We start from the raw sequence: 25860 nt of genomic DNA on the forward strand, positions 1-25860 counted from the left end.
GTCTTTCTAACTTGTGAATCCTAACAGGCTCGCCCTGCCATGTAATTCCGTCTAAAATATCTTGCTCTGATAATTCAACGTTAACATTCCTGACAACACCCACTCTATATATATAAAAGTTAGGAATGTAGGCAATTGTATTCTTTAAAAAGCCAGGGGAAACATCCACCAACCTGTTAGCCTCGGTATACGAATTGAAAATTATCTTAATGATATTTCTCCCAAGTCTCTTAATTTCCTTTATATGATTAAATTTAGAACATAACATTTTACCCAGGCTCATAGGGTGCAAATTTCCCAGATTAGACTCACAGTTATCTGGATCACCCTCCATGTGAACTACAAAAGGAGGAAGACTACTTGAAGAATATTTGTTCCCTCTCTGCGAGTTGATGAACTGAGAGCGCACTAGATGCTTCGTATGTCCCAGAGGAGGGTCAACCAGAGCAGTCTGGGAGGGAGGAGGAATACTATCCTCCAGGCCGATAGACTGATGAACCTGGGGCATCTCTGCAGATTGCGCCAGGTCTGATGAAACTAACCCCGAATTGGGTGATATTGGGTGGGGCTGAGGAGTGATGTCACCTAAACCTGTCGTCTCCAATAATTGAGCAGTCGAAACACTCTGCGAATGTATCTGGATCGGATTAGATTCATTAATTGTGGACTCATAAGATTCAACAGACAACTCTCCTGCAGAGGAAGGACTACTGTCCGGAGAAACTTCAGAATGCGGTCTCTTTGGTACACTTAGTAAATTATCAGATTTTACACTTTTGTCCGTTTTTTGAATTTTATCCTTCTTCTTATTTTTATTAGGCATTTTGAATTCAATCCAAATTATAACAGAATCAAACCCAAATCAAAGTTTAGCTTTATTTAATAAATGGTTTTAAATTCTAAAGTGACAAAATCACAAGGTTAACATCCCCAATCTGAAAACACCAAAGAGGTGTAAATATTCAGTATTCGAATGGCAACCAAACAAGGGACGTCAAGAAAACAAATTCCTTCAAATGTGAAAATCACATAAATTAAATCTGAAACGCAGGAAGCAATATACTAAACATTATATACTATAATATTATTTAGTTCATAGACCGTAAATTAATTATAAGGATTAAATGTATACAAATAGTCAATTATCGCAACCCAAATTAAAATTGTGCATAGTATTTGACTCGTTTCAAAACAAGAATACTTGTAAATTCATTATTCAATAAATGATTCAGAACAATGAAATCACAATGATATATTAATCATACCCAGAAATATTATTTAATAAAGAGAGAACTTAAATCTAGACAATTAAATCAATCAACTCGGAATCCAAACACACAGGATATCAGAATTGAAAATATAAACATGTATAAATAAAATAATAAGACATCTCACAGCACTACAAACAATATATCATCCGATATTATATAGAAAGAGTGTTGAGCCCTGTCATAATAGAAGCTTCCAAAAACAGAAGTTAAGTAAAAACACTTCAAGGACAACCGTGTTTATAACAATGGAATGTCAGTAAGAGCCATATATCAGGTGAAAATTAAATAAGATATATCGAAAGAAGAATAATTAAATTGGATAAATTTGTTCACCCAATCTGAATCAATAGTCAATTGAAATTCCAGACCGACTAGATTAATTACACAAGAATCATCCCCGTAGTAATGACTTATCACTTTATTAACTAAATAAACGTATCTCCCAAGAGAGAAAAATGTACAACTGAGATATTAATCCGCACAATTGCAATTATGATAAATATCTTCGTATTTAATAACATTAGAGTGACTCTAAAATCCAAGCCAAGTAATTAATGCAAATGAAATTCAAATACAATAAGCAATTACATCTCAAAAATATACTGAAATGAACAAGCAAGTGCAATATCTTAATGAATCCAAAGCAACAAGATTATAAAACGCCAAAATAAACAATGCCAAGATCAATTAATCAAATGCATTAACAATCTAATAAGCCAAGTAAAGTACAAAAGAAAAGCAAGTCGAGCTTTTATTACGAACTTACCCCTCGATGCAACTCTTATCGTCATTTATTTATGCCTTCAATTTTACTTCCATTATGTATTGGCATAAAATCCTTGTCAAAGAAATCTCAATTTCATCAAAGGTTGCTCCACGTGGAAGAATCAAAAAATGGCCGAAGAATGAGCTACTTCTTATATTCCCAGACAATGATGGATGCCGATTCCCAATATGGTAGAAGCGTAGTAGTTCACAAGTTTCACGACGTAGGCAAACAGCATAAATCAGTGATAGGAACTTATACCAATCTTGAACTATGAATATAAACCATATACTAATAGGTTTGACGCCGATCCTTTAAATCAAATGAACGATGATATTTAACTATGATATATAACTTCCAGGATCCAAGTACAATAATTATATCCGGACACGCACAACCTCTCCGATCGGCGTCAGGCGAGCGAGTCCTTCTCTCTGCTTATACTGTGCCGTAGTCAACATCTGCAGCGCTACAAGAAACCAAACGAGAAAACGGCGAACTAATGTACGACGCTATCACAGTATAAGTGTGCACATATATATACCTATACTGTGACGTTATGCTCGTAGACGACACACACTTACATGTGATAAATCTCTATACTGCGCACACATTTGAACATAACCTCATGGCATTTAAAACTCCCGGATTTTTAGTATTTGGTAGCGCTGCAGATCGTTGTCATGTTGGATACGGAACCTCTCACTTGCTCTAATAGGAAAAATAGGCTGCTAGCAGTCCATACTTAGTCAAAGGTATCATACCATTAAACATGAAACAATAGAAAGTTAAGTGAAAAAAAATTTGTATTTAATAGGTATCTAAAACAAATCCGATTTTAATTTCAACAGATATACGAAATAAGTTTTTTGCTATTTTTTACTTTATATAAACGCGATATTTAATAATAAGAGAAAATTTTAAGAAGCAATTTGAAATTAATAAATTATAAAAGATAAAAATCAAGAGTAAGAAACTTGCAATTAAGATTTTATTTTTTCATTTAAATGATTCAATATTTATCATTTTAGCTTATAAATATTTCAATATTTAGAATTACAAAGAAGAAAATATAAGTTTTTTTTAAATTACAATGTCTAAATATTTACATGCTTTAAAGTATTTTTATATAAAAATTAAATATTTATTAATTAAAAAAATCAAATCTTAATTTTAATTTTGTTATTCTTGATTTTTATCTTATTTAAAATTACTCCTTAAATTTTCTCCTATTGCCGAACAGTCTGTGTAAAAAATTTTATCAATTTTTTATTACACGTATTGTGTATTTTATGATTATTAAAAATTGAAATTATAAAATTGATAAAAATGTCTTGCAGATGTTAACAAAGATTGGAACAATCAATGATTGACTTCGACAAGGAAAAATAACTATACTTTCCATTCAAACTCTATCAAAAAGGATATGTAATTTTTCATAATTTATATTTATAGTATTAGATTTTTAGTTAGATACATCATATTAGTTTTTTACACAAGTTTAATTAAAAGATTAAAAAAACAAGATATATAATTGGTTGTGTATATAATAAATATTTGTTGTTTAACACAAATGAGATTCTTTGCTTTTGAATTTCACATATATAAAAAGTTTTATAAATATTCAACTATGCGTTGTGTATTTCGTGATAAAATCCGATTAAATTGAAAATTTATGCATTAAAATATAGAAAAAGATTAAAAACTAAAATAGATAAAAATATTACAAATGTAAAAAAGATACAAGTTGGAACAATAAATGATTTTAAAGAAAAACTAATTAAATATTTTTATAAAATAAAAACATCAAATTTTTTATTATAGTTTGTATTTTAGTATTAAGATTTTTAGTTATACTATGTGTATTAGTAATTTTTTTAGAAATATTTAATTGAAAATGATTATAACAAAATATGTAGTGTATGTTATGAATAATACAATAAAAACATTGTTTTTATAAAATTTTTATTAATATTTACTAACATGTACATCATGATTCTGCGGTGTATGTTAATTAGCAATAACACGATCACATCAATTAGATCTATGAAAAAAAATTCAGAAGTAGCATATATCAATATATTCTGATTGAACACGTGATTTTCTTATAAATTTTAATGATCGCTTTTGTAACGAAAAAAGGTAAAATATAAAGCAACCTTTCAAGTTTGTACGATAAACTTTAATATAAATTCATGTTATATGTATATTGTAGTAGGGAAGTCATATTTTTGTTTTTTTCCTTTTATATTTGTTTTATTCAAATACTTTTAGTATCTGTTTATTTAGATTTCATTTAAAAAACTGTGATATAATAAAAATAATTATAAGAAAATGTATATATTTCACTAAAAGGTTGCTTTCGCAAACGAATGATGATTGCATACAATTTTAATAATGCTTTTATGAAATGACTAAGTTAGTTTATTGTTTGGCCAACGATTCTGCTTTTGCTACTACTTCTTCAATCGGACCAACCATGTAGAACGCTACTTCTGGTAAGTGATCCAATTCTCCGGCCAAAATCTTTTGGAATCCCTTGATGGTTTCTTGTAATGGTACTAGTTTACCGGCGTGACCGGTGAACACCTCTGCGACCTAGAATAATTACAAAAAATTTTTTAATAAAATACATATTACATGATGAAATAAAATGCTGAATTTAGCAGTTATTAAACAATGTTTTGTTTTGATTCTCAATTTTACATGTATGATACAAGAAATTTTTTCAAGTAAAAAAATTCCATTGAATGAAAAATCAAAAATGTTTTTATTTGCAAATCTTATAATTTGATAGACTATGATAAAGCGTCTTTTGAAAAACATTAATTCAAATAATGAAAAACTTTAAGAGAGTTCCGCTGCTAAATAAACAGATTTTTATGAAACTTTGTAGAGAAATTCAAATTAGTGATATAAATTGATTGTCAAAATTTCAGAAAGCTGTACTAGCTAGTTATTTAGATATCGAATATTTTATTTACTGGACTCTTATGGGAATCGATGAATTTTCATGATTTTTCAGTTTTTATCGCCATATTAAACGTAGAAGTAGTGAACAGATGTTAGTGAAACTTTACAACGATACATCTTAGCTGTCTAGAAAAGTACTGTTGAATTTTTGAAACAATGCATTTGCCTGTTTGAGTAAAATAATTAACAGGATAAAAAAATGCACAATAATCAAAATAATACATTACGTAAGTGTGGTAAATGTGTGCTGAAGTGATATAACATAAATTCCAAATTATTGTATTTAGTTATCTAAAGGTGGTATGATTGTGAAAAATGTTTATTTTCAAAAAAAAAAAAAAAAAAAAAAAATCAGTAATGAAGGTAGTATGAAGGTAGTACTTTATAGGCGATTTTTTCTTATATTCATTAATATTAACTTTAGATCATATACAATTATACGGCAAAAAAAGATAACAAAATGGTTATTTGAGTATTTTTTTTTACTTTGGCCCTTGTGCCACTTTTTGTGTCTGGTCTAAATCAATTCAGGCGTTATTGAGAATCCGATAACTACGGAATCTCGCAAACGGCGTCTCACGTAAAAGAGGCACGATGGTGCCTCTTGATACATTGTTTTAATGATAGACATCTTGCTTCGTGAGCACTTTTCTTTGTCATTAATATATATCTCAAAATACATGTCTAAATAAATATCTTTATTTTAAAAGGACTCCGCATATTTTGGGGGAAAAATGGATTTCATAGGAATTGACTTAAATTTTGACAAAAGATAGCTGAAGGCATGCTGATTAAAAGTTGTAATTGCCAAGTCAATCATATGAGCCGTTTTCGATGCACCGGCGCTTGAAAATAAAGGTAAACGTGTCATATATTTCGCATGATATATACGCGCGCGCGCGCGCGCGCGCGCGCGCGCGCGTGTGTGTGTGTGTGTGTGTGTGTGTGTGTGTGTGTGTGCGCGCGCGCGCGCGTCACAGCAGAGATAAGGACCCCACGGTTCGTCACTTCCGCAGTATTTTAAGACTCCAAACCCTCTCTGCTGCTGCTCTGTGTGTGTGTGTGTGTGTGTGTGTGTGTGTATGTGTAACAGATTTTTATAGTGATCCTTTGTTAGTAGTCCTATGCATCACCACCACTTTCCTCTTTACCTCCCAACCAACCACTCTTACTAATAACTGGATTTATTTGATTCCTCTTTTATAAATTAATTACCTTTATTATTCTGTCTTAATTTTGTGCGTCTAATATGGTATTTAAAAGCATTGTTGGTAGATTTGATATCATTTTGATATCTGACGTATCCAAGATACTACACCACGGCTGTTACATGAGGGTTACTGGTGAAAAATCACTATAAAAATCCTAACGCATCAACGTTCGCGTCATGTCATTTTCGACAAAACCTAGTCACGTTGGAGAACTCCGAAGAGTACAAGACTAGGTTTGTTTCTAACGATATACATACGCAATATACTTGAAAAGAGAGATTATGATAGCAAGACTGATTCTCAATTAAGCAACCAAAAAAGATGTAATTATTTTCGCCGTTACACACACACACACGCACGCACACGTATGTATTATATGACACATTTACTTTCAATTTCAAGCGCCGGTGTGTCGAAAACGGCTCATACGATTGACTTGGCAATTACAACTTTTAATCAGCATGCGTTCGGCTATTTTTTGCCAAAGTTTGAACCAATTCCTATGAAACCTATTTTCCCCACAAAGACTGCGGGATTCTTTATTTAAAAACCTATTTAAATATTTAACATGTTACAATATCTCTGTCTACAATTGTACATGACCAGACCGTATAAACAAATTCTAGTAAGTTAAAATGCGATGGATATAAATTTCAATTTCGGCGACAGCCAAAGGTTTAATCATTTTTTAGCCGAAACTAAACATTCGGTCGAACATGACTTTAAAATAAAAAAACTATTGAAGAACATATGTTTGATACATATTAAATATAAATTTATATGATCTGCCAAAGATTGGCTTTCACCAGCATCAATACTTATAAACTATAATTGCAGAGAAGTCAGGCAGTCAGTAACCGTCGCAATCGTATAACGCAATATGACATAATAGAAGGTCTCTTTTTATAAGAAATAAAGAATAAAAATACATATTTTAAAAATCAAGAGACCATAGTAAAATGATATATAAACTATTAAAAAATGTATCAATTACACGTTCTAGAAACTTTTCTTAAAAAATAATTTTAATAAACATAAAAAACTTAAAATAACAAAATCTTAATAATTTATTTTTTATTTTGTTTCATTATTTAAAATTACTCTTTAAATTTTCTTTCATCTCTATTGCTGAATGTTTACTGTACAGTGTATCACAACACATTGAAATTTTCTCTTACCTGGAATGGCTGAGACAAGAACCTTTGAATTTTACGCGCACGTGCAACCGTCAACTTGTCTTCCTCTGATAATTCGTCCATACCCAAGATTGCAATAATATCCTGTAGCGATTTATAATCTTGGAGGATTTTCTGTACACCACGGGCAATATTATAATGTTCCGTGCCGATAATATTGGGGTCCATAATACGAGACGTGGAGTCGAGAGGATCCACAGCCGGGTAAATACCTATGTTACATAATAAATATACAAAGGATTACAGACATTGTAAAACGATAAATGTAATTCTCATAAGTAAACGTCTTTAAATGTCACACGATATATGCAAAAAAATAATTTTAATATTAATTATATATTGTAACGTGGCCCCATCACAGGCTGCGAGTTCGCGCCGGACGGAGAAGTGAGAGCGAATCGGGAAATCTCCCGGGGGAATCGCGACGAATGTAGGGTAGATAGGCTAAATCTTGTATATTCTTTTCGGTAACTCGGTGAGTGCCTCACCGCATCAACAGCCAGGAGTTCGAGGGGGAGGCAGCGGCAAGTGCGGAAGGAGGGGCGCGCCCGGAGGATTCTGCAAATCCGGCTGGCAACGGCCGACAGCGGGAGATCGCCGGGGAGGCGAGGCGAGGCGAGCGGCGGGGCGCGAGCAAGCGCACCGAACACCGGGAAAGCTGGGGCCGCCATACGGAAAATCGGCGCCCCGGCTGATAACGGAACGGCGAGCCCCCTGGAGGCGGCGTAGAGGTCGAGGACGCGAGACTGCCCCCGGGATGCGGGAGGACTAGCGCGCAGCCCTTAGTGGGGGTTCGCGTAATCGATCGCGAATCGACCGCGATCCCCCGTGCTTTTGCGTGCGTAACACTTGTGGCGTCCTTGTGGCTCAATCTGATTGTCGGTTTTGGCGAGCGAGCCCACCTAAGCGTAAAGAAAGATCGAGGATTTGGTGCCGGGAAGACCGCAGCTGGTGACGGGAGCCAGGACAAGTATCGGTGAGGTGGCCCAGTTATTTCGTCTCGATCGCGTTTTGTATTAAGGCCACTGGCCGGCGAGGCACCCCATTCTCGTTCTGCGTCCGACACGCGTTGGTGTTAGTGTTGCGTAAGCCGCAGGGCGGTCCCGCGTTTTTGGTAGATTGTCGGACTCAAGCGAGAGGAGCGGGATAGCGTCGGACTTCGTGGCCGAGGAGAAGAGCGAATTTCGTTCGTGGTTTCCTCGGGAAGTAGCGACCGCGTGCGCCACAAAACCTTCGCCCGTGCAAGCCGCGTAGCGCCTCGTGGAAAATATAGTCCCCGTGGATATCGTTCGCGAGCGTCGCGACGCGCGAGTATTTTCGTAATTTAAAGAATAAGGTGCTCTGCCAGGCAGAGGACGGCTTGGAGGTAAGAATCCATGTCCATCCAAAATACATAATTGAGATTTAGCAAAGAACGTTAGTTTACATTTCAAGCAATCAAAACAAATTATGATAATCTCTTTCTGCAAGTCAAAAACTTTCCGGGTAAAAGTCGCGGTGTCATAACGACTTGAGTTCGTGGTAGGATGTATTGGCGAATTGATCAACCAGGTAGAGGCAAAGGAGCGCGAGGAAGTATACGCAAAAGATCAAAATACTGAGTGCTATATGTATTACTTTCAGCGTCAGTTTAATTAGCAATATTGGTAAAAAAATTATTATCGTGATGAAACAATCATTCTTTACGCAAAAGCTTATATTTTGATTGAGATAGATAAAATAAAATCTATGGTATATATAAATGTGCTGATGACATCCCAGATAGCACAGAAAATTTATCATAAATATTCATAAATATTTTACAAATTTATTTTCAAAAAATGTTTTTTAAAGATTATATAATTATATTTCATAAACCATTTAGAAATAATACAAAAATTATTATCAACAATATATAGAATATATTTTTAAAATGTACTGAAAAATATTTATAGTATACAAACTCGAAATGTTTTTTATATTCTTTGATAATAATAGTATAAATATTTATTTTTAATATTTTCATAAATATTTATCATAATTTTTTTTATGCCTGGCAAACTCGGACATAAAAATATGTACAAAATATTTATCATAAATATTTTTCCTTCTTATAAATATTTTGTGCTATCTGGGATATTTTCACAGTGTTGATGTAATGGCAGAGACTGAAAAATTCGGTAGATTGGTGAATCATTCGAGAACTGATAATTTAATCGCGCGGATCGTCGAGATCAATTCAATATCACATCTGGTACTTCCGGGAAAGGAGGATATATCGGTCGACATGGAGATCACGATATAATTACACAGGTATGATTACGGAGACTGAAGCCGCGTCGTGAGATCACCATGATGATGGCTGATGTTATAGCACCTCAATTCACTATTTATATGAAATCATGTTAAATTGTACAAAAGATTTATTTCATTTGTGTTCCTCCTATAAAGGAACTATATAGCGCGTACGTTGAATTGTGTGTACAAATATTTTTACGAGACGCGGCGTACTCGTCGAATAAACACGCGATTTTACGCTAGTAAATTCCAATACTTTTCTATGTTACTCTATGAAATTCCTTTCGTTCGACTGGTAAAAAAAGAGATATCGAATCTTTTATCATGAAAATTACCTGTTTACTTCGTTTGTATCGGAAGAGTGAAGAGATTATGAAATAATGATGGGTGTATATATTGTAATAACTTTCCTACTAGATTCTTTTTAATTTTAATTTATTTTTAAAAACAATTTCTGAAAGAAAAGCAAGAACGTATGTCTATCTTAATGTTAAATATTTATGCAGTATTATCAGTCAAAGATTAAAGTTTTTGATTCGGTATTTGAATTGCTTAATCGTGACAAATTGTAGTATATGCTTCACCTAGTCCCATCTTTCATCTGATGTATTAACGGCGATTAAGGTTGGATTTTCCGCGTATTAGACCAAGAGTTCCTAGTTAAAGCGATTGTGATACGTAGCTACGAGAAAACGACTATCTCTCTTCCACTCTCCCGAAAAAAGTATATGCATATATGTAATCGTATATAAAATATTTTACATTAGCAAATGTCTAATACGCAAATTCTTTATTACACATTTTATTTTTAATACCAAACATGTAATGCTTTTATAAAAAATGTAGAATTAATAAGTTCAGAAATTCATTACATATTATTAATTTAGATATGTACGTGTGTGCACGTGCGGAGCAAGAATTGGGAAGGGGAATGAGATAAAAGGGGCAAAAGCAACCACATTGCTTTTTAGTTCAGTTCGGTTGAGTGTCATGCAACGGTGGAGCCACAAACGATGGTCACGAAAAAAGCACGGTAGATTGTATTCCCTGTTTGAGACGGGCGATCGATAGAATAGGGAGCAGGAGTACCGCCTGGAGGTTTAGCTGGGAAACAGGGATAGACAAGGCGAGTTTAAAAGAGATGACGGTCAAAGTAAAGAACATGGAGAGAGGGAGAAGTGATATCTGTACTTCATTAGAAGATTGTATAACAAGAAAGAAATTAGAAGGAAGGACAAGAATAGAGGAAAGTACGGGAAGTAGGAGGGCAGCGAGATCACCTGCAGGAGAGGAGGTGAGTTAGAAAGTTGAGAGATTGAAAAGAGGAGATAGTAGAGAGCTTAAGAAATATAAAGGCTGAAATAAAGGAGGTGGTAAAAGAATTACATAAATAAATGTGACTTTTTCCTATCATGATATATACCTTTATGGTTGGAAAAAATCACATTTAATGAAAAGTATTATCTTGGATTTATTTAATATATAAATAAATGTGATTTTTTCCAACCATAAAGGTATATACAACTTTGTTAAATTTGATCAAAAGTACTATCTAAGATTTGTAATTTTTTTCCTTAAAGAAAAATCATACACTCGGCGGCTTTTTTTATCAGATTTTTAAAAAGATAATCTTGTTTGGATAATATACAGTGACCGGCATAATAAAGTGACCATTCTACATCGTATACAGAATATCTCAAAACTAATGTTTTTAATAAAAAAGGATCCTATTATAGGACTTTTTTGAAAGGGTTACTGTTACACCAAAGGTTTGTTACAAAAATTAAAAGAGTATTTACAATAACAAGAACTTATAACTTTATTTTAACAAAACAAGCATTTTCATATATGAGAAAAAAAAGGCCGCCTTAGAATTTGTAGCGTCTTCATTTAATCGCGATGTGTAAATGCGATGTAACACGCGTAAAATGTAAACAACACGGCGACCTGTGCCTAACAGTTCCTTGTATATATGTCAAACAAAGCGCAGCAGTACATAGAAAGATAGTGAATATGACAAATTTCTTATCAGATTCGAAACCTGATTATCAAAGATTGTAAACGCGGTGTTTCGCAGCGGAAGATCGCTCAGAAATATGAAGTCAACAAAAGCGGTATCCAAAAACTTTGTGAGAAATTTTTGAACACCGGAACAGTTGCTGATCGGTCTGGAAGAGGTAGAAAGCAAAGCACAAATTGACGTGATGATGCAAATATCATACGAATGGTCAAGAAAGATCTGAGGACAACTGTCAGGAATCTTCGTGAATCACTCAATCTGTCCATTTCCCACCGGACAGTGCGTAGGAGACTGCAGGAAGCAGATTTACAGAGCCGTTTCGCACGTAAACGCCTCTTAATTAGTAAGAGAAATAAGAAAAAGCGACTCAAATTTGCAAAAAAGGATGCAAATCAACCCATGGAATTCTGGAAACGAGTTCTGTGGACGAACGAGAGTAAGTTCGAGCTTCTTGGACGCAAACAACGACTTCGTGTATGGTGGAAAATTGGCGAAGAGCTTGAAGATCGTCACCTTCAGAAAACGGTAAAACACGGCGGAGGTAACATCATGGTCTGGGGCTGTTTTTCTTGGAAAGGCGTGGGTCAATTAATAATAATCGATGGAATCATGACTGCTGACACTTATATCGATATTTTACGCGAGAATTTGGAAATTTCGTTGATCCAATTAGGCTTGGAGAATAATTTTATTTTACAACAAGATAACAATTCCAAGCATACCGCCAAAAAAACAAAGAAGTTTTTTACTTCCCATCACATAAAACTGCTTGATTGGCCTCCGCAGTCCCCAAACTCAAATCCTATCGAAAATTTATGGTCGATTTTGGACGGTGTCCAAACATTGTAAACAAAACTGGAGTCACAAACAAAAATAATTACTTCCATGCGCTACAGCCAGCTTGGGAAAGTCTCGATCCTAATCATCTACATAATCTGATCGAAAGCATGCCCAGACGGTTGGCGGTAGTTATTAAGACCAAACAAAGCCATACTAAATATTAAATTTAATTTTCTTTTAAGTATGAATTAAGATTTATAAAATGGCCATTTTTTTCTCACATATAAAAATTGTTTCGTTAAAATAAAGTTATAAGTTCTTGTTATTTCAAATATTCATTTAATTTTTGTAACAAACCTTTGATGTGACAGTAAACCTTTCAAAAAAGCCTTATAATAGGATCCTTTTGCATTAAAAACATTAGTTTTGAAATATTCTGTATACGATATAGGATGATCACTAAGGGTGATACTCACCCCTTCAAATTGTTTATCAGTACTAACTAAAAATTTTTTAATTCATGTATTTACCCCCTCTACATTTATGCCAAGTTTCATTAAAATCAGAATTTTCGGGTTCGCAAAGTTCCCTTGTTAGTTACTATAAAGGAATACAATAGGAGACTCCTATAGGTAGGAAATGATAGTTTTCGATCCCAATGAACGAAAAGAAGGCAAGAATGGGATGTTTCTCTTTTAAGTAATTTAGTATCTTCTTTGTTAAATAATAAACACAACCAAAGAATAAAGAACCACAGAAAATAGCATTTTGTTTCAGAGAAGGCGACGGATGTCCTATATATAAAAGTGACACCTAACTCATACCACTCACGCACGCATACATGCACACATTATACACCTATACCATAGAGCTTGTATTAATGGAGGGGCCTTGGTGCATCGCGACGCGCGCGGGAAAAATCGACAGAGAGGTGGATATATTCTGTCTTTTTTCGTGGGAACAGGTTCGTAACTATACAATCTGAGGCCCGATTCTCGAACTCGTACGAAAAAAAAATTGCTTACAAAGATAACACTGTGCATTCATTAAATGGTACATAATTTAGAATCTAAAAGATGCATGCCAATCAATGAATACACAGTATTACTTTCGTATGTAAAAATTTTTGTACTAGTAACAGCCCAAGGCCCCAAGTAGGGACCAAGTAGGTAGGCTCGTACCTGACGTACCGCTTGTATGTGCGCTTCTTTCCTTCTAGAAAACGGAGTGGGGATGCCCAACACGAAAAGAGACAGAATATATGAGAATATATTCATGTCTCTGTCGATTCTCCCCGCGCGGGTTCCGGCATACAGCAATGGCCCCTCCATTAATACAAGCTCTATGACTTATACATACACACGCATGCAACACATGAAAGCACACTCTACAAAACCATAGACTTATACTCAGTATAAATCTATGTAGAAAACATGCCCATATCACAGTCACAAAAGTGGCTCTTACAGATGACTATTCGATTACATTCGTTTCCAGTAAATCGTACCCTCGCTACCGATACGTTCCCTCCTGTAATTCTTTACTCTTTGGACACAACGAAATGTGAGTGTGGTGCAAAGGTGAAATATTAACCGTATTCGCGCGTTCAGCAGACGGAGCGAATCAGTGAGAGCTCAGTAATTCTATAATATAATTGGTTCTTGCCTTTAGCTCTTCATTGGATTTAGAAGTAGAAATCAATCACAGTAAAGAATCACTGACAATGAGCGTTCACTGATCCGCTCCGTCTACTGAACGCGCCTATAATGTTCGCGTGCTCCAAATATGATGATCAGAGTAGTGCTCTTCAATGAGCTGGACAAAATTGGAGTAAGCCAACCTGAATGTGTCTAGAGCTGGCTGAGAAAAGAGGAGTTAACCATACTAAGAGCAGTATACATAATTTCAATAGAAAGGATCATATAACCAGAAAGAAAAATCTCTAAAGTGGAAGAGAAAATTGTGCTGTATATCTTCCCAAAAATAGATACACATTAATTTAAAAAAAAAGTAAATGCTTATCGCTCACGACAGTGTACGATCTCTTTTATAAAAAACAAAAATAAATTTTAAAAAATCAGAAAGATCGAAAATGCAGAATTTGCAAGTATTCTTAAAAAAGTACTCTTAAAACCGTTCAATTTTTATTCAAATTTTTTGTTTATAGTTTCGAAGATATTTGCCTAGAAAGGAAAAAAACAGATTTTGTTCAAAGGAGTATTCCACCTCCTTAAAGTGTAACTTTGTAAAAATAAAAAATAGTTTCGTTAGAAAAGAACCACTCTACGTAATTTTGTACATAATTTTTCAAAATTCGTTAAAATTTCTGAGTTGCCTATCTTCCCGTGAGTTAATCTGATGGCGATAGCGTATAGTTCACAGAAGTAAGACACTTTTTACAATATTTTCTGAAACTTTGCTGCAACATTGCTAAAATAATATTGCAAAAATCATTGCAATATCTCTGCAACATTGCATTGCACTGTCGCAACATTGAAATTATATTGTTGCAAGCTTCTGTACTATATGAGTCAAAGACATTTACTTGTCAAAGAATGAGAATCTGTACCTAATTCAGCAATGGCGCGTGACAATACGGTTGTAGCATCCAAATGAGCAAAGGTAGTAGCTGGAGCGGGATCCGTCAAATCATCAGCAGGCACATAAATAGCTTGAACAGAGGTGATGGATCCCTTCTTTGTCGTAGTGATACGTTCTTGCATAGTACCCATGTCAGTGGCCAATGTAGGCTGATAACCCACAGCGGATGGTATACGACCCAACAAAGCGGATACCTGAAACATATACAAATAATAAATATTCAATATTAAATATTTAGATACATTAGTAATTTTTAAGAGAAATTTATATATATTAAAAAAATAATATATATTTATAATAATATATATTTAAAAAAATTAAATTTTGCTAGAAATAAAAATTTATTTTGATAAAATAGGTAACTTACTCACATTTTCATAAAATATATATGTATTTTTTTTGCATAGCTTGACTTCTTTCATATTATACAGGATAAAACATTCAATTGAGACGCTTGAATATTTTAAAAAGAAAACATTTAAGAAAAAAATAAAAGTTATTCAGACGAAAGTTGTATGGTCTAAAGGGAAATATATAACAATAAATCAGTTAAAAAAAAAAATTAATTTTTAAGGTCATATGAAGGCTTTCTTTACATAATAATTCTTCTAATTACTTTGTGTAATAAAAGTTAAAATTATCAAAAAATCCATATTTCATAATATGGTTAAGTAGCGTAAGATCGTGTGAATGTGTGATGGAGAGCAAGAGTATGCAAGATATTATTTAGAGTGAAATTATAGAGGACGTTAAAAATAAAGTTAAAATAATAATTGAGGTATTTAAAGAGGAAATTAAGTAAGAAATAAGATATATGAAAATAAAACGGTAAAAAAAAGATAAAATTTTGTAAATAAAAACAATGGTAAAAATTTAGAAGAAATTCGCAGAGTTAAAAAGATAGTTACTAAGATAGAAAGCAGGGAAATGGAAAGAGGAAGAGGAAAGGTTGGATAGCGGGAAAGATAAATACAATAGTGGAGCATTGTAACTAGTAAGACAAATAAAAAAAGTACAATAGCAGTAAAGTAAGTTCTAGAAGTAGTATGGATAAATTAAGCAAGGCTCTAAGCGACAGGGAGAGAGGAAAAGTAAAGAGAATGATGATGGAGAGAGAAAAGGAAAAAAACAATATAGTTATTGAAGGAATAAGGTATGAAGGATGTGAATAAAGTAACGAAAGATTGGATAGAGATGATAAAGGATATACTACCCTGATGGAAATATTTTACTGAAGTATAATGAAATGTAATGAAATGCAATGAAATTTTTGTTGAAATGTATTTGAAAATCTCTCTCAATTAACCCATTTTATTATTATTTTATCAATACTTCAATAAATATTAATTTTTAATCTGAATATATTAAAGTATAATAAGATAAACAGGTTAATATATCGAGCCAATACCAATTTTTCTAATACAATATAATTTATTAAATCAAAAAAATATAATTATAAACGCTATTAAAAACTTTGTTGAAAAATGTTAAACAAATTTCGAAATGTTTCGACTATATATAGTCCTCTTCAGTCGTGCCAAATTACCAATATTTATGAACTTAAACATGAGTAAAATAACGCAAACGAAAATATAATTAACCAGTTAAAAAATAATGACGATTGAATAACCGTAAAAACAACGCATATCGTCTACAAAAATGTGTCATAATAATTGAAACGTAAACGAATAAATGTAGGATCGATGATAGTGAATATAACTCAGAAGTGTATGGAATATGTGGTTTATTGGTAGTTACACGAGATGTGAGCTCTTCGGACGGCTAGCAACGACTGACTTGGGTGTCGCTCTGCTCTTGGTTTTATAGTCGCAAATTCGGAAAAACAGAATACCGACAAAGAATAATTGCGCAGTTCGGAACTCTCGCTCTCTCTTACAGAAACACGGCATACACACACACATCGCGTGTAGCTCTCTCTCTCTCTCTCTCTCTCTCTCTCTCTCTCTCTCTCTCTCTCTCTCTCTCTCTCTCTCTCTCTCTCTTACAGAAACACGGCATACACACATCGCGTGTAGCAATTAGCTGGTTGCATCGTCCGACGGCCGGCGATCCGGAACAACTTTGAATGATTACAATGATTTTAAGAAACACGTATTCCTAACATAATTCCAAGACAATCTTTTCCTTACCAAAATTTTATTTAAAGCATAATTTTATGTTATAAGATAAAATAGTTAGCGACTTGCGCGGTGGTAATCACCCATCAGCTGACGCGGATAGTCAGCCGCGCCCGCGTTACGCTCGTGACGCGCCGCCCCTGCCTGCCTTCTGTACTCGACGCGTAATTCGTTAACTATTTTGGCTTATAACTCAAAAACTTCAAATAAAATTTTGGTAAAGGAAAAATTGTTTTAAAATTGCGTCAGGAATACGTCATTTTACGGACCTAATGTTATTCTGAATGACCCTGTATATATATACATAAATGTATATTATAATATTTCACGTATTTATATACATTAAGTGTGTACTTTATATTATATAGACACAAATAAATAACTCCATAAATTATAATTACAAATATGACATGTAAAACACAATAAAATATAATTAAAAAATTAAATTTTGATATAGTAATTTTCAACAATAGTTTAATTTTTATTACTTTCAATATTACTCTAAAGAAAAAATTAGGTCATAGAATCAATAAATTAGTGAAATAAGTATTCCTCAAAATAGTTTTAAAAAACTTTATTATATTAATAGTTTTTTAATTTTCAACAAAAATCAGCAAAATAACGCAAAATTTTTCAATAATTTCATGAATTAATTTTATCAATATTTCAGCAATTAATAAAATAAGTGTTCCTCAAAATAACTTAAAAAAATTTTATTATATTAATATTTTTTAAATTTTCAACAAGAATCAGTAGTCCAATACTTTTATGAATTAGTTTTATCAATATTTTAGTAATTTCTTATTTACAAATAATATAATTTTCAATTTAATACAGTAACTTTTATGTCTAATATTTGAAAATGTTTTATCACTTTTCAGCAATATATCTTTACTTCTCTTTATATTGCGCTGCATTACACGGAATTTCATATAAAAAATTATTGATTTATTTTGAAATATATTAAATCATTTTTCAATAATTTTCATTTTACTTTTCATCGATTTCATAGTGAAATGAATGGATCAATTATTGAGATTTTCAGCAAAATATTTCCATCAGAGTAAATGTAAATATAAAGGTTATAAAATATTGATCGAGTGGGTCGGTATTCATAGTAAGTTTGAAAAATAGAGAGATAAAATAAGAAGTTATGAGTACCCCAAAAAAAATTTATAGATGAATGCTTTTTCATTAATCCTTTCAGTCACGCAATTAGGGCAGCCAGTGAATCTTTGTGCTATACATGCTATTATAGATTTCTAGGGTCGCTGATTACGAATCCGTTATCAGATTTGCAAAATTTAAATTGTGCAAATCGTACAAAAACTTGTACGATTTTAGTCCACCATTTTGAATCCGCCATTTTGAATTTTGCAAATTATAACAAATTCATAATTAGTAACTCCGAAAAGATAAAGAAACATGAAAAAAAAACAATATGTTAGAAATTTTTTTTGCAGTAACAAATTTGATTTTTTTAAAGCGATTTTTTAAAATCTTAATTTGTTTATAATAATAAAAATATTAACAATATTGAGAAAATAAGTGAACACAGTTAGCATCTATGCCATTACTAAAGTATTGCATTTATGAAAAAAAATCAAAGAAATTGATAAATACAATAAAATACAATAAAAACAATAAAAATAAGAAAACAGTAAAGGTGTATTATATATGATAACTATGAATCAAAGGATTTAAAACAATTTAATATGGAAACATTAACTGTATCGATGTACGTAACCGAACATGATGTACATAAATATACAGAAGAAAATACAGGAAAATTGCAAAATTAGTGAAGGAAGAAAGGGAGTGACAAAAGGATATTAAAATAGATATAAGTAGAGTAAAAATTGATGGTATTTCGAAAAACTAGAAAGAGATAGGTAAAGAAAAAGAAAATGAGTTGAGGAAGAAAGGGAAATAATAGGAGAAGCGTATCGGAGAGGAAAAGATAGGTAAAACTAGATAAAAACTATAAAAGCAAAAAAATTGAATAGAAATAAGAGAAAAGGAATAAGAAATTACTTTATTGGAATGCAAAAAGAAGACAAGTTGTAAATAAAAGGAAAGAAAAGAGAAAAAAGAAAAAAACGTAAAGAAAAAAAAACATAAATAAACAGGAAAATAGAAAGGAGATTGTTATTTTGGAATATTGCAGGATTGGAAAACACGGATAAAAAATTTTTGAAGTATATAAAAGATTTCGATTTTATCAGGCTTAGTGAAACGTAGTTAGAAGAAAAGGGGTGGAATAGGATAAAAAAAATAAATTATCGGATTCACATAATTTGGGAATGTAGTTACACGGTAAAAGAATATTAACTTCTAAATAAATATTGACTTCTATAATCTTCTAAATAAAATACACATATTAATTGTACATAATATGCACGCCCGCAATACATAAAAAGCAATATAAAATAATTTTTAAAAAATTGACATTGCCGAAAAATTTTGAGCCCAGCCCGGTGGGCCTTCCATTTTTACGAATCATGCGCGCTTCCACTGTGCTATACGGCACTGCATAACAACAAGCTTTTTTTTATACTACATTATCGATGGAGAAAAAAAAACTTTGCAAGGACAAAAAGCTTGAACACGAAACAACAACCAGAGGAGCCGGTATGTACGTATTCCTCATCAAAAACTGAGTCATAAATGTCAATAGCAAAATATTAAAAAGTCAATAGTTTTTAAATGTTGAGCTTTTGAAATTTTCTAACCACAGACCGTAAAGTTTGCGCCGGCCAGACGCTTTGACGAGTATTGCTAAACGGCACGGTGCCGAACGAGTATTGCACTATATAAATTTGTGACATTTCTATTAAAAATTATTGCACTATTCTTAAATCGAATCAAATTTGACAATAAGTAATATTAGTTGCAAATTCAATAAAACATCATTTGTATCAATAAAAAGTATGTGTTTCTGAAATACGTTTTATGTATAAATAAATTAATAAATAGAACCAATATTAATTAAGTTATCCAATCAAATAATATTAAAAACATCAGTCAACAAACATTTCCAAAACTTCTTTTCAAAAAGTTTTGTTACAAACAATATTAGAAAACATTTACATTTGAAATTCGCATTTGATGTAAATATTTCAGTAATTATTTAGTTCATGGGATACCACACCAATAATCTTGACCTTGACATATGTTGTCAAGGACATGATTCTGAGTAACTTTTACTTAATCGGCGGTCATTGTTCGTTAAAAAGTTATTAACAAAAAAAAATTTTATAAATACAATACATGATATCTCTGTTTTACTTAAGGTCGGAAACTCGTGTAGTGCAGAGAACATGGGTGAGATACAAGGAAAAAGCAAAGCCCCGCATTAATTTTTATAAAGCACGCATAAATATATTTTCGGTAAAAATGCCGAATAGGGGACCCAGCCCCAATAACCTTAACCTTGACATATGTTGTCAAGATTATGATCCTGAGTAATGTATAAAAGGTTTTAGCCGTCGCTCATTGTTTATTAGAAAGTTATAAACACAAGAAATTTTATGAATTAAATGTAATTTTCCGAAACTACATGTTTATAAAGATCTCGTTTTGCACGAAAAGTTGTGAAATTATATGATATAGAAAATGCGTGGGCGGGAGAGGGGCTTTGTCCCTCTCCCTGCACTCCCTTCCCGTAATTTTTCCTAACTTTAACCCAACCAATTTTATGTTGCTATTTGGATAATGCGAGAACATTGGAAATAAACGTGGATCTTATTTGACATGGAAAATTGCAAACCCATGTGATACAGTACAAGCGTTTATTAATATTATGGTAAAAGTGCCGAATGGATTTGCGACTTTCCACGCCAAGCAAGATCCACGCTGTTCGTTTCCAATGTTTTGTATTATCCAAATAGCGACATAAAATTGGTTGGGTTAGAGCTAAGAAAAATTACGGGGAAGGGGGTGCAGGGGGAGGAGCCCCTCCTCCGCCCACACGTTCCCTGTTGCACGTGTGTGTGTATGTGTGTGTGTGTGTGTGTGTGTGTGTGCGCGCGCGCGCTGGTGTGCGTGTGTGTGTGCGTGCGTGTGTGTTCTATTCTACATAAATATTTTTCAAACTTCTTTTGTTAATAACTTTTTAACAATGACCGCCGATTAAATTATAAAGAAGTTACTCAGAATTATGTCCTTGATAACATATGTCAAGGTCATCGGCGCGGTGTCCCTTGAACTAAATAATTACCAATATTTCATATGTAGGAAATAAAATAAACAAGTAATAATACAGCGTATTTTCGATTCCTTCACTGTATTACTTCCCGTTCCCCTTATATTATAATTCGGAATTTCGTTCATTTCATTTTTTCAATATAAAATATTTATTTACATCAAATGCGAATTTCAAATGTAAATGTTTCTTGATATTGTTGTTGACAGAACTTTTTGAAAAAAAGTTATATTAATTTATTTATACATAAAATGTATTTCAGAAACGTGTACTTTTTGTTGATATAAATGTTTTATCAAATTTTCAATTGATTACTTCTTGTCAATTAAATTAGACTCTATTTAAGAATACAACAATAGATGTTAACAGAGATTTCACAGATTTGTACCGTGCCGTTTAGCGGTACTCGTCAAAACGTTCGGCCGGCCGCTTGATTGCGCCTAACAGCGCGAGCTTCACAGCCTGTGATTGGAAAGTTTTAAAGGCTCACCATTAAAAAACTATTGATTCCTCAACATTTTGCTATTGACATTTTCGACTCAGTTTTTCATGACGAATACGTACATGCCGGCTCCTCCGGTTAATCTGGAACACCCTATATATTTGTTAATTACATACATATTAAAATCGCATGAATTTATTTGATAAACTTAATTAAGGGGGCATATACGTTTGGAACTACAAAAAAGAAGACATTTTTCATTAATTTTTTTTAGAGCTAAGAAGCAAATTATAAAAATGGAATCTTTTTGCATAATAAAATACACCTTTTGTAGTTCTCATATAAATTTTATTACAATGATTTTGTTGAAAAATCCCCTCCATCGTCGTGTAGTCAGCCATGCATAATTCCGCGGTGACAATGATTTCTCCTTCCCTATTCAGCCGAAATACAAAAACCAAACGGTATCTTAAAGAAGAGTAAATTTCCTTCTTGTCGTATCCGATTTTTTAAATATTTAAATTCAAATTTTTAACAAAATGGCGGACCTTTAAAGTTAAAGTGCCGGTTTTTCGAAAAAAATTTTATTTTTGTTTGTTTAAAAAATTAAAAAAATTCAAGTTTTAAAAATTGGATACGACAAGGAATTGAGATACCATTTGGTTTTTGTATTCGGTTAAACAGGGAAGGAGAAATCATTGTCGCGTGAAATTATGCGTGCTGACGATGGAGAGGGAAGGGAGATTTTTCAACAAAATCATTGTAATAAAATTTGTATGAGAACTACAAAAGATGTACTTTATTATGCAAAAAGTACCATTTCTATAATTTGCTTTTTGACTCTGAAAAAAATGCATGAAAAATGCCTTCTTTTTTGTGGTCCCTTTATATGCCCTCTTAAACGTAAATATTTTCTATCATTACATTATTAGACTTTTGCTTGTTAAATTAAAATTTTTCTTACAAGACAAACAAAAAATTAAATAACTTTTTAATCAATAAAAAAATTATGCTCAAATTTTACACAGACACTTTAATAATAGAATAATCCATTGAATTTAAAAAATTTTGATAATACTTTGAGATATGACAAATGCACCCTTAACTTTTTGGACTCATTTAGATTTTATAAAAAACGCTAAAATTATGGGTGCTTTCCAGCTATAAAACATTGTGTCGTCACAGTGTGACACAGTGTTACACAATATCGAGTTGTAGCTGGAACGCTGTTTAGCTTTATTTTACTGCCAGAACGTAGACCAGTAACAAAAGATTTGTGGTGTACGTTAATATCTAAAAAACTTTTTTTATAAATTGAGCATTTTCTAATAAGTCTTATTAAATAAGAGATACAGTGCTTTACAATGAATTATTTTATTTGTTTAACATTTAGTTAATAATGAAAGCTGAAATAATATATGTACTGCAGTGTTTGCAAATAAATCCTTCCACTGCTGTAATTGGAAAATTATATAATTATTAATTATTATTTATGTAAATGTTTAGTTGAAATAGAATGTAATATTTAATATTAATAGTTAACACGGTTTAAAACGTGTGTAAAAAATAGTAATAATTAATAGTAAATTTATGAATATATATTAATTATTGTATTATGTACATTTGTAATCGTAATAAATAATAAAATAAAATACGCATTAAATATCTTCCATTGTTTAGAAATCAATCTTTAATAAAATCATGTTATTTATCTTTTTAATTTTTGTTTCTTATTAACAAAAAGATTTTATAAAAACAATTCGGAATTATAATTACTCAAAAATATTTTTCAGAAATATTTAATGCGAATAATCTAACCATTTAACTAAAATTAGACATTTATATCTACAGAAAAATAAGTGATACCAAATGTAAAAATGTAAAAATGTTGGTATTAGTGGAGTGATGACACAGTCGCACTTAGCTTCTTAGCTGTGTACGATTGTGTCGACTTGTGTTGTAGTTGGAAAGCACTAGTTCGTACACTAGTGTAGTGTTACACAGTGACGTCTGTGTACATTGCTGGAAAGCATCCTATCTACTTACCTCGGAACCAGCCTGAGTAAACCTGAAGATGTTGTCAATAAATAACAGTACATCCTGACCTTCTTGATCACGAAAATATTCAGCAACAGTAAGTCCAGTGAGAGCAACACGTGCGCGGGCGCCAGGCGGTTCGTTCATCTGTCCATATACTAACGCTACTTTGGAGGTTTTATCCTTGAGAGAAATGACGCCAGATTCGATCATTTCGTGATAAAGATCGTTACCCTCGCGCGTTCTTTCACCTACGCCAGCAAACACTGAATAACCGCCGTGAGCCTTAGCCACATTGTTAATCAGTTCCATGATGAGTACAGTTTTGCCGACTCCAGCACCACCAAATAAGCCTAGAACATGAAGTACATATTTAAGTAATTCGTAATAGTAATTCGTAGTAATAATTCGTAATAAGGGATATTAATGTAGATGATTAGTGATTCCAATAATACTGTTAAAGAAAAAATCTAATTTTGGATTTTCGGATTTTTACAGCAAAACATTTACAAATTTTGAAATAATTCATTGAAAATTTCCAGATTTTCCAGGAATTTTAGTAAGAGTTTCCAATTGTTCCAACTTCTTGGTAAACTTACATATTATGTAAGCATGTGACTATATTCATTTTTTTTTAAATAAAGACATATTTACCTAATAGATAACTTTACCAAGAACCGGCAAAAAAATTTTTAGAAATTAAAAACTCATTTTGGACATCACACCGCTTAGATCTGTCCTTTACGAAAGTTTAAGGGAGTACTGCTGCTAAATCAAAATAAACAGATTTTCATAAAATTTGGTAGAAAAGTTCAAATTAGTGATATAAATTGACTGTCAAAATTTCAGAAAGCTGAATTAGCTAGTGCTAGTTATTTAGATATTAAATATTTTATTAACATGGGCTCTTATGGAAATTGATCAATTTTCAGGATTTTTCACTTTTTATTGTTTATAAATTCACCAACATATCCTCCTAATTACGACGCGTGAAAGTCGCTGCTTCATCAAAATACAATTAACATATACATCTCTACAAAACATCCACATTGTTCGTTTCCATTGTTTTCGCATTATCCAAATAGCGACATAAAATTGGTTGGGTTATTCTTAGAAAATGCATGGGCGGGGGAGGTACTCCGCCCCTCCCCCTGCACCCCCTCCCCGTATTTTTTCCTAACCTAACCCAAACATTTTAAATTCGTTATTTGGCCAAAATTTCAAATCTAATGTCGCAAACCCTTGTGGTAAAGTACAAGCGTGGATGTCGTTTCGCTCTGTAAGCGGAGATGTGTTACAAAAGCATCGGATTTGCTTAGCACCATGCGATAGAAAATAAAAATCTAATGTATATATTATTACGCGCGCTGCCGATATACTCTTCGTCCGCGAGTCAGTTGTCAGATCGGCGATATCGATCGGCGGCGACGGTCAGCTGTTGAAAGCCAAGTAACGGGAGTAAATAGAAATAAATAAACAGTTGTGAAGTGACGGTGAGCTAGATCAGACGTGTTTGTTACCTTTTCAATAAAGACGCTTGATTACTTGAGTTAAAAGAGGGTGTCTCCTTTCTTTCCGCGGGCGCGCGCGTAACATTTTGAGGGCTCGTCCGGGATCTGTTCGTCGGATCCTGCGTAACGCGCGCGAGTTTTTGATGCGTGAAGTGAAGTGTGCGAGAGAGAGAAAGAGAGAGAAGAGAGAGATATCAACCACACATTCCTCGAGAGAGATTCAGTCTCAGACATCGGCGGATGCGACGATGGACAATGATGGAAGCCGATTCGCTACGTGCGGGAGTTGCAGTAATTGAGGGAGGAGCGGCGAGAGCAGAGGGAACGCCAGGGGCTGCTTCGGTACAAAAAGAACCCGTTCTCAGCTCGTGGTGGCGGTACCCGCGGAGAGACATGAAGAATTTAAACCAGCTAAGTTGTTCCTATAATATTT

General features: G+C 32.9%; 1 protein-coding gene across 1 annotated transcript in view; it reads right to left on the reverse strand.

The window, feature by feature from the left end:
• Window positions 1–3985: 3985 nt before the first annotated feature.
• LOC105832216 (ATP synthase subunit beta, mitochondrial) overlaps window positions 3986–25860 on the reverse strand; it is a 37470-nt gene continuing 15595 nt past the window's right edge. Inside the window, exons 4-7 of the mRNA XM_036287803.1 lie at window positions 23926–24269; window positions 15064–15289; window positions 7400–7629; window positions 3986–4635 (exon numbers count right to left, since the gene is read on the reverse strand). Coding sequence (XP_036143696.1) covers window positions 4462–4635; window positions 7400–7629; window positions 15064–15289; window positions 23926–24269 — 974 coding nt within the window. The 3' untranslated portion in view covers window positions 3986–4461. The remainder of the gene's footprint in view (window positions 4636–7399; window positions 7630–15063; window positions 15290–23925; window positions 24270–25860) is intronic.

This window comes from Monomorium pharaonis, chromosome 5 (assembly GCF_013373865.1).
Source record: "Monomorium pharaonis isolate MP-MQ-018 chromosome 5, ASM1337386v2, whole genome shotgun sequence".
Classification (NCBI taxonomy): Eukaryota; Metazoa; Arthropoda; class Insecta; order Hymenoptera; family Formicidae; genus Monomorium; species Monomorium pharaonis.